We start from the raw sequence: 10,448 nt of genomic DNA on the forward strand, positions 1-10,448 counted from the left end.
GCCTTTAGTCCTGATTACCCAGGGCAAGTGCCTGTCCACCTGGGGGCGGTGTGTGTGTGTGTGTATGTGTGTGTATGTGTGTGTATGTGTGTGTATGTGTATGTGTGTGTATGTGTGTGTGTATATGTGTGTGTGTGTGTGTGTGTGTGTGTGTGTGTGTGTGTGTATGCGCGCGCCAAGTGTGTATGCTTCTTGCCTTTGGTGCCAGAGGTGAGTATTCAACCTGCCCCATACTGGCTGATAGCTAATTGGAATTCTCTTTCCCACTTAAAAATAAAACGTGGCCTTAACCAGAGGGAAAGGAGAAAGAAACAGCTGTCATGTCTTCGTCAGAGACCTCTAGGGAAGGGTCAGCTCTCTGCTGAGCCGCTCGCTCTGTTCTCCCTGTGTTGACAGACCTGGGAGTTCTGTGTCATGGTTCCCTTGGCACTTGCACGTGGTAAACAACACATATGAGCCCTTTTGTTTGATGAATGCCTGCCCCTGACCTTGAGCGCTTTCAAGTTAGTGAGAGGGCAGTGCCCGGAGCTCTGGAGGGTGGCTCTGCGTGGGGCGTTGGTGTAGTTGGCTCCCAGCGGGGTCCTGGGCACGAAGGAACAGACTCATCCTGGGATGGTGTCCTTTCCAGGCCCCGGGCCTTGATGGCTCTCTTCACCGAGCTGCAGGTGCTGTTACAGAGCGAAGGCTGGGCTGTGCCTTCCTGACTCATCCTATTTCCTCTTCCAGACAGAAGATGTGGAGGGGAGCTGGGGGATTTCACCGGGTACATTGAGTCCCCGAACTACCCAGGCAATTACCCAGCCAACACCGAGTGTACGTGGACCATCAACCCACCCCCCAAGCGCCGCATCTTGATCGTGGTCCCCGAGATCTTCCTGCCCATAGAGGACGACTGCGGAGACTACCTGGTGATGCGGAAGACCTGTGCGTCCTTCCCCTCTGCCCTCCCCGCTTCTGCAGCCGCTGGGCTGCCTCAGCGCTGCGCTCCCAGCTTTCAGTGCGAGCCGGGCTGAGAATGTCACCTTCGCCTTAGAACAGAGATGGGACAGGAGTTTTTAGAGTTTTCCAAGAAACAGAATTTCAACAAAACCCCCACACTGAGGCCTCTGGCTGACCCCCAGAAGAAGTGGGGTTCCTGCAGGTCAGTCTTCCCCTCTGTGTCTCTGGGACCCTCTTCCGCCAGGACACAGAGAGTCAGTGAAGCAACTCATCACGTGGGGACTGACCGAGGCAAAGGGCAGTCCAGCCAGGAGGGACCAACCCCCATCCTGACACAGGACCCAGTGTCCGCAGGGACACTGCCGTTAACACAGCTCAGAGGCAGTGTCCTGGGTGGGCTCTGCAGCCAGGCGGCCTGGATCTGGGTCCCAGCTCCACCCCTAGGAGGTTTCTGGTCTTGGATATACATTCTGGATTTTCTATGTCTCAGTTTCCTCATTTGTTAAAACTAGGATAATAGTTGCTACCTCATAGGGTTATTATGAGGGAATAAATCAGTTCATATTCATAAAGCAGTTAGAAAAACACTCACATATGGAGCCACTGTGTAAGTATTTGCTATTCTTAGAGGTGGTTACAGTGCCTGAAGTCAGGTGCTGGTTTGATTCCTGACTTTTCCACATTCTGGTTGTGGGACCCTGGTCAGATTACAATGTATGAACTTCCCAAGATTTTCAGAGGTTTCATGGGATAAAGTTATAGAGGGCGTAGCACACTGCCTGGTCCCGGGAAGCCCCCAGTAAATGGTGGTGATTACACCAGATCAGGGCAGGGATCGAGGGCCCCTCCTCAGTCCTGCACGGAGTGCTGCTGGTGCCTGGCCATGGCTTCCAGCTGCCTCCTCTGGGGGCCCACACCACCAGATGTGTGCACTCGATTTCCAGGTCTTTGGCCCTTAGGATGGCTCAGCTGGGCCCGAAGAGCTCTGGAGCACAACTTGTTTTGTGGTGCGAACCTTTGAAAAGAGGAGTGTCCATTGTCTGCCTGCGCAGTGATGAACTTGAATTCCACTCCCTCCAACTTCCCTTCACAGCTTCGTCCAATTCTGTGACGACCTATGAGACGTGCCAGACCTATGAGCGCCCCATCGCCTTCACCTCCAGGTCAAAGAAGCTGTGGATTCAGTTCAAGTCCAACGAGGGAAACAGTGCCAGAGGGTTCCAGGTCCCGTACGTGACGTACGATGGTAAGTGCTGTGGAACTCAGGTCGCCTGCTTTGAACAGAACCAACTCCTGGCCAGCTGGTGGCCCGCAGACACGCACACATGCTTAGAAGCCCAGGCAGGATAAAGAGAAAGGACATTGCTGACTCACAAGGGCCGAATTTTAAACAGTCATTTGGGGACACAAAGATGTTTTAGAAAAGAAATAAAAATGGGCATGTATTTCCTTCTGCAGTTCGGGTTCGAGAAAACCTAATTCATAAGATTTCCGTTCTGTTACAGGCAGAGACTCATAGACCAGCACTGTTTTTTAAAGATTACAAAGACAGGCCATTCTGCTTAGGCTAGAAAAGAATAAAGACACCTAATGTTTGGTTTATTCCTCCAGGTCACTCAGCTCTGAGACCAGATTGCTTTGACAAGGTTACTGCCTGTGCTCAGTCTTATACTTTTCACTGAATCAAAATTTTAAAATATTTATTTATAAGATAATCATAACCACTGTCTTTGACATTAAGCAGTTTTTGAAGAAATTAGTTTTCCCATGCACAACATATTTAATTCGTAAGATATTAATGATTTCCCCTGCTTCAATCTAAACATATAATTTGGATAATAAGATACACGTTCTAGTAGAAATTTTCTAATTCATTAGATGGCTCTAGACAAGCCATCTGGATCTCTGCCTTTACCCTCACTGAACAGGGATTATAGTACTTTCATATATATATATATATATATATGAATGATTGATTTCAGAGAGGAAGAGAGAGAGAGAGAGAGAGAGAGAGAGAGAGAGAGAGATAGAAACATCAATGATGAGAGAGAATCATTGATTGGCTGCCTCTTGCCTGCAACCCAAGCATGTGCCCTGACCAGGAATCAACCTTGACTTCCTGGTTCATAGGTTGATGCTCAACCACTGAGCCATACCTTCCGGGCTAAGCATCATTTTCTTAATGTGGTAGTGATGGTAATCATTAAACTTAAGGTAAGAGCCCAATAGTATAATCTATAGTGAATTTGGTGCAGTGCCCACCACATAGTAAATGCTCAATAAATACTAGTGTATTGTGATTGTGGATTTTATTTAATAAAATAAAAGTACTGAGAGGGAAGGAGGAAGTGCAACTTCTGGCCCTGTCTCTGCCACTGACTGTGTGATTTGGGGCAAATCAGTTGGCTTTCCTGGTTTCATTTCTTCTTGTTAAATAAAGGGGTGGCCTATGTGTGCCCTAGGGCCCCAGTCAGCTCTGAGAGTTGGTTGACAAACATTTACTAGGAATGCAGCAGGATGGACCGTGTCCTGGGGAACCTCGTAATCTAGTGGGGGAAGAGTCATCTGTTCATTTGTGAACATTCATTCATCCATACAACCAATATTTAATGAGCATGCACTGTGCCAGGTATTGGACTAAGTGCTGGAGACAACATGGTTAGTATATATGTAATAGATGCTAATGAGGCATGTACAAAACTCTGTATCAGGATAGAAAAAGGGGCAGCAGTTAATTTTGGACGGGTTTTGAAAAGGATAGAGCAAAATTTCAAGAGATTTGGGTCTTGAAAGAACATATAAGTTTCTTTAAAAATAAATGGGAGGGAGAACATTCAGGAAGAGGGAATGACATGGGCCAGAGGATGGAGTACTTGCATGTGGGGAACCGATGATTTGGCCAGTTGGTAAGGTGCCTGGGGCTTAGCTGTGAGAGATGAGATTAGAAGGGAGTGGGGTTGGGTGTGAGGGACTTTGCCAAACTTAGAAGGGTGGATGTAATCATATAGGAGGCCATTGAAGGTGGTTAGACAGGTGCCAAAAGTAGGCCTTTTGGAAAGACAATATTGTATGGATTTCCTAAAAACACTTCACATAGTTTTTTTCTAACATGTTCCAAAAGGTAGGATTGTCTTCCCTATACCTGAAGCCATGTCAAACCCAAGATAAGGGCTCTTAATCTCAGATTCCTAGGTGGTCACAGGTGCCTCCCAAGTGGCTCTGCTGAGAGAAACAAGTGTCTCATCTACCTGAAAGCAGCCAGCTGACCACCTCCCCTCTATGGAGTCAGGAAGGAGCCAAAAAGGACAGAGAGATGCCAGAATAAGTATCACCAAGGCTCATATACTTCAGTCTTGCCGTTTTCAACTCTGCCTTTGGGATAGAAGAAACCATCTTGGTTTTTTGGGTTCTTTTGTTAACTCTCACCTGAAGAGAGAAAGAGAGAGAGAGAGAGAGAGAGAGAGAGAGAGAGAGAGAGAGAGAGAGAGACTGATATGAGAGAGACACATCAATTGGTTGCCTCCTGAATACACTTGACCAGAGTTGCGGATCAAACCTGCAACTCATGTATGTGCCCTTGACTGGGACTCAGAACACGTGATCCTTCAGTGCTTTGGGGGCTGATGCTCTAACCACTGAGTACTCTGGTCAGGACACTACCTTGATTTTTTAAAATTTAGATAAAGAACCAGGTGAAATGACACACAACCCTGATTAGGCCCACAAGCATGTCTCTTGCACTGCCAGAGCAGAAAACAGTTGAAAACAGCTGCTTTGGCCATGTGAGAAGCCTGTTAGGTCTTCACTCAGAGCCTACTTAATCGCTTTAAAAAAAACATATATTACAGCAAGTTTGATATCTGGTTTCCAAACATAGAAGAACAGATGGGCTGGTGAGGCTACTTCCTACAGACTCTCCCACTGACCTTGGGAGGACAGAGGAGACTGTCATCATCACTGACATGGATTGAGCATCACTGGGCACCAGGCACGCGCCAAATGCCCTTGGCACAGCACATTCCTCACAATCGCCCATGGGGTAGACACGATTCTGTGCTGATTTTACAATTGAGGGCACTAGGACTGGGAGATTTGAGTAGCCATCAGAAGGTCATAGCAGCACAAAGTTGCAGCCGTCTTTGGGACTCCGGGGCCTGAGTTTTTACCTACACCCGACTGCTTTTCTCAGGACAGTTAGAGCAAGTGAGGAGATAACATTCGCCCTTCGACATCAGAGAAGTCCAGACCTATAGAGAATGTTGATGAGTTCATTTGTGCCAAACTGATGACAATTTCCAGGAAGCAATATATCAATGGATTGAGAAAATGCTCCAGGGAATGGCAATTTTGCAGCTTACTTTATACATTCTGAGTAAAGGATGAGATGTAAAGGGGGGTTACATGGTAAATTTAGGGGTGAGAGAAAGCAAAGCCGGGGAAATATCTGAGATTGGATAAAGAGTAAAACAGAGAGACAAATACTTCTTTTACATTGGTGGGTACAGTTATAACATTCACAGCACATAGAGATGGTGTGAGGGGAACAAGATAGCAATGAGGGATTGTGGTCTCTTGGTCTGGTGCACCCTGAGGGGTCTGGGAAAAGGGGATTACTCATCCATTGCTTTCGTAGATGCAAAAAGACAATAGACAGGCTTGCTTAAGGTAAAAATTGACCTTTGTCAAGGAAGCTACAGGCCTAGGATGTGACTACCCGCCATGACTTGCTTTTAGTGAGGAATTTTCATGTTCAGACCATTCTGTGTGGTTACTTTAAGTCTCTGAGTTTGTAAGGCCCCTGAGTTGGTCAGATTTAGTATGTGGCCTCTTTTTCATCCATAGCCCTTACTCATATTTGATATTTACTGAAATAAAAGACCAAGAAGATAGAGTACAAGTGATACTGTACATGTGTTAAATTAATAACTATGATAATTATACTACTAATTTCCATTTACCATCACTTTACTAGGAGAAACTTCTTCAAGAACTCCTCCCACATGGTTCCAATGATGTTTGGTTTTGTTGCACATGATATGCATATAAAGAGGCAATTTCTTTGGCCTGGAATTTGAAAAGGATTGTGTTTTGCATATGCTTGATTTGAATTGTGACTGTAGGGAACAGACTGGAGTTTGAAGGAGGGTTACATTTGGAGAAGGTTCATGTTGTGTGCTCTGCATTTAATGTGTATGTCAGGACCCAAAATTATCAGTGAGAAAATGAACATAGCATCCTTCCCTCTCCAACCAGCCAAATTCTCCCCATCCCAACACCAAGCAAAAAAAAAAAAGGAGAGAAGAGTTGTGCTAGATAGCAAAGGAGCCTGATTGTTCTACATAATTCAAGGTCAGAGAGAGAAAATGAGGAAGGGAGAAGGGAGAGAATTAGAGAGGGAGAGAAGAGCCACAAGCCTGAGAGAGCTCACCAGGGAGGGAATATCGACAGAGAAGAGATGACATCCAAGCACTGAGTCTTCCGACTCCCTACATTGAAAGGTCAGGAAGAGAAGGAAGGAAAGCCTCAGACAGACACCAGTCGGGTAAGAGGAAAACCAATGAGCGTGGTGTCCTGGAAGCTGAGTGAAGAAGCGGATCAGGAGGAGGGGTGGCTGGCCAGGCCAAATGCTACTGATGCATCTGATGCATCAAAGAAGATGAGGACTGAGAGTTGACCTTTGGGATAGAGCAACATAAAGGTCACTGGTGATTTCAACAAGTGGTTTTCAGGGAGTGGTGGTGGCAAAGTTGAGTGGATTGGGTTTGGGAGGGAAAGAAAGGAGAGTCAGAAAGATTCTTCTGGCAGTTCTTTCAAGGAGTTTTGCTATAGAGGAACAGAGATGCAGGATGGATGCTGGAGGAAGAAATGAGGTCAAGAGAGGGACTTTTTTTTTTATCGGAGACCTAACAGCATGTTTGCAGGATGATGGAAAAGACCAGTAGAGAGAGGAAATGTTATCGTCTAGGGAAGAAAGGGAAGAATTACTGGAACAATGCCCTTGATTCGGTGAGAGAAGATGAAAAGTGAGCACAGCGGAGGGATGGGCCTTGATGGATGCACAGAGGGTTTATCTGAGGGGAGAAGGAATAGGAAAGAGGGTGCAGATGCCGGTAGATGAGAGGAGGTGGTGGAGGAGTCTGAGGACACTCTCTTCTGATTGCTTTCTCATTATCTGAGTGGTCATTGTTCCTATTGCAGCTGCAGAAGGGGCATTTCTCAGAACCTTATAGAAAAATGAACGGCAGAGTGAGTTTGGAAATAACGAAACCATACAATGCAACGCATGTCCTTTATTCCAACAGAGGATTACCAGGAACTCATTGAAGACATAGTTCGAGATGGCAGGCTCTACGCATCTGAGAATCATCAGGAAATACTTAAGGTGAGTCTGTACGTAAGGTGGACTCGGCAGCCACCCAGGGCCCCAGGCACTGCGGAGGGAGCTTTCCTCTTGCTCCACGTGGCTGCCTTTCAGACCCGGAGCCTGCTCTGGGCTGAGCTTATTTTTATATTTTCACTGGACTTCGTTTGTTTTTTCGTTTTGTTTTGTGTTTGTTTGTTTTTTTAAACAAAAATCAGGAAGCATTCGTTAGTGTTCTCGAGTGTAGTTGTATTTTTTGATTTGGAGATGTGTGGTGGAGGACCAGTAGGAACCTTGCTTATCATAAAACCAAGCCAGCAGCAAATTGTGCTTTCATGTTGATTCTCCAAATAGTTGAAGATCCTTGGCTCTTGATCCTCCAAAGGTGAAATTCACCAAATCTTAGATATTTATAAGTAATTATCAATAAACACTTGCCATATCACTAACCCAATAAAAATTCCCCAAATTCCAATTTTATATCTCATCCAGTTTAGAAAAGGAAAACAAGTTTTTTTAAAATATTAAATTTTCCTTTATAAAAGCAATTCATGCTTTTTGTAGATAATTAGGAAAACTAAAAACTGGGTGAAACGATAAAAATCGGAGGAAACCATTTTCACAAAGTGTTTTTCAGCTACTCAGCCTAACACTGGGTCATTATAGTTCCATTGGCGAAATGTCAGCATGTTTAAATAGTTTGGCCCAGTAACAAAAGTCCCGTTCTTTTTAGGATAAGAAACTGATCAAGGCGCTGTTTGATGTCCTGGCCCACCCCCAGAACTATTTCAAGTACACAGCCCAGGAGTCCCGGGAGATGTTTCCAAAATCCTTCATCCGATTGCTACGTTCCAAAGTGTCCAGGTTTTTGAGGCCTTACAAATGAGTCTACCCACATGGCACCCAGCACCATGTTCCACCTGTGGGCTGGTGGGCTGAGCCGTCTGCTTCTGCAGCCAGCCTAGTTGGATGTCGCTGCCTATAGTAGCAGTGACTGTTAGAGTTCAATTTTTATAGGTAATACAGATGTTTTGGTAAATTGAACTGGTTTTCTTTCCCAGCATTGTGGATGTGGACTGGGAATGGCTTTGGGTCTCACCCCCCTCTTGCTCCACGGCTGTGGGCAGATGTCTTGGATACGTCAAGGGCTGGCTGAGCTGGACCTCAGTCAGCTCAGGTGAGACTCACCTGACTTTCCTCTTCTCACTCCTCCTCAATCGCACTGTGAGGGAAAGGAGGCCACAGAAGGGGCTGCCTTGTCTGAAACATCAGCTTCCTCCAGCCCAGCCCTCCCTAAGGAAGCCCTCTGCACCCTGGGTTTAGGCTCTGAACAGGCAGAGAAAGGAAGGAGGAAGAGAGGGAGGAAGAGCCCTTTAGGCACCATCCCCACACCTGAGACCTGGCAGGACTCTGTGTCTCCACAGCCTTCTCCTCCAGCCTGTGACCTAAGTTTGATCTCAGGAGCTCAAATTCTAAGCATTGATCATTTTAAAAATACTTAAAGCAGGAAGAATTAGAAATACAGAGCTAAAAAACTAAGCACTTCCTCAGACATAATAATATAGGCCCATTGACACCTTCCTTGTGACCAACTCCCACCTGTAGCAAGTCACAGCGCAGGTTCCAGCACCAGTTGTGCCTTTACACATGGGCCTGGAGCATTCAGGTCAGAATCATCTACCTTCATGAAAAGGAAATTTCACACACCCTGAGTCAGGACTGCCAAGCGTCCTATTTCCACAGTGGGCTCCCCACTATGGGTGTCTGAGGTTCAGGTGGGACACAGTGCGGACCAGCCTGGTAGGCTCGCCTTCCTTCCCCACTCCCCAAGGTCAGAGACGGACTCAGCTCCGAGCACAGGAGCAGCACCACTGAGGGTGGTCTCACCTCTGAATGGTCACCCCACTGCCAGAAGCAGCTACACAGATCCCGGTTTCTGCATCTCAGAATCATCTCACCTTCGGTCCGCACAGCAGGGCCCCACCATCATTTTCTCCCACAGGAACTTGAATTTTCAACATTATTGAATTTTTAAAAGTTTAAATCCATAGGCAAAAATCTCATGACAGTAAATAAAAATGGTTTCTATCAAACAAGCTGCCATTTCCCTAATGAATGGGCTGACTATACACAACCATAGTGTTTTGTTCCTTTGTAAAAAAAACTAATTGTACATACAGTTCTCTATACCAAAGTACTAAAAAATGGTTAACAAATATTTTTTATTTGTATTTTTAAGACAGCTCTGTGAAGAATAGATTTTAGAATGCAGGTATGAAGGCAGAGAGCAGTTAACAAATAATTTTGAAGAAAATGAAGACTATTTCATTATTGTTGAAATCACTTTTCACCTCAGTGTTTTGTTTTGTTTTTCAACCTATTAATAACATCGATCTTTTGAAAAATCCACATCAAACGTTTCTTCTTTATTGGGATGGGCCCTAAAAACCCATTTCCAAACTTCTCTTAAAAAATGTAAACTTCTTTATTAAAAAAAAAAATCATTAAAACAAGCACCTGGAATTTGTAATCCCAGAACTTTGCCTACATTTCTGAGTCTCCACATAAGTCAAATGTAATATAACCCAAGTCAGCGGCCTGATCGGTGTGGAGGTGGGATGAGCTACACCCGGCCATCCTTGTCCAAGCACAGTAGTGACTTTGTGCTCATGACTGCACATCTGTGTTGCTGATTTCATACAAAGGGTAGGAATGGGAAGAAGGCTGTACAAACCTGGCCTCTGTGAAGCAGCCTCCAAGAGCAGGCCCACACAGCAGGGCTGAGCCCTAGCACAAGCAGGGACCTCTGAGGCCCTCCTGAAGCTTCTGCTCTGTACCAGCCAACCACCTATTGATGCTGTGGTCCTGTTGGAAGGCTGGCTGGCTGGCTGGGGCTGCTGTTGCCACCATCTAAATCCAATAGATACCAAACATCTGCTCTGGGCCAGCCACTCTTCTAGGCCCTAGGGATCACAGTGACAAGACAGACAAAGTTCTTGCCGTCATGGAGCATACATTTTAGAGGGAAGAGACAAACAAGCAAATCACCAATGCAAAGTATCAGCTAGTAGTAAGTGTTATGTTGGAAATTAAAGTAAGTTAATGCAACAGATGACTGTGTGGCTACTTTAGAAGTGTGGACTGTGGA

The 10,448-nt window shown here is 45.7% G+C and overlaps 1 protein-coding gene across 1 annotated transcript in view; it reads left to right on the plus strand.

The window, feature by feature from the left end:
• Nucleotides 1-9,814, plus strand: part of SCUBE2 (signal peptide, CUB domain and EGF like domain containing 2) — a 70,955-nt gene extending 61,141 nt beyond the window's left edge. Inside the window, exons 20-23 of the mRNA XM_006763509.2 lie at nucleotides 727-924; nucleotides 2,033-2,185; nucleotides 7,242-7,321; nucleotides 8,034-9,814. Of these exons, the coding sequence (XP_006763572.1) occupies nucleotides 727-924; nucleotides 2,033-2,185; nucleotides 7,242-7,321; nucleotides 8,034-8,186 (584 nt within the window). The 3' untranslated portion in view covers nucleotides 8,187-9,814. The remainder of the gene's footprint in view (nucleotides 1-726; nucleotides 925-2,032; nucleotides 2,186-7,241; nucleotides 7,322-8,033) is intronic.
• Nucleotides 9,815-10,448: the final 634 nt, after the last annotated feature.

This window comes from Myotis davidii, unplaced genomic scaffold (genome assembly GCF_000327345.1).
Source record: "Myotis davidii unplaced genomic scaffold, ASM32734v1 scaffold118, whole genome shotgun sequence".
Taxonomy (NCBI): domain Eukaryota; kingdom Metazoa; phylum Chordata; class Mammalia; order Chiroptera; family Vespertilionidae; genus Myotis; species Myotis davidii.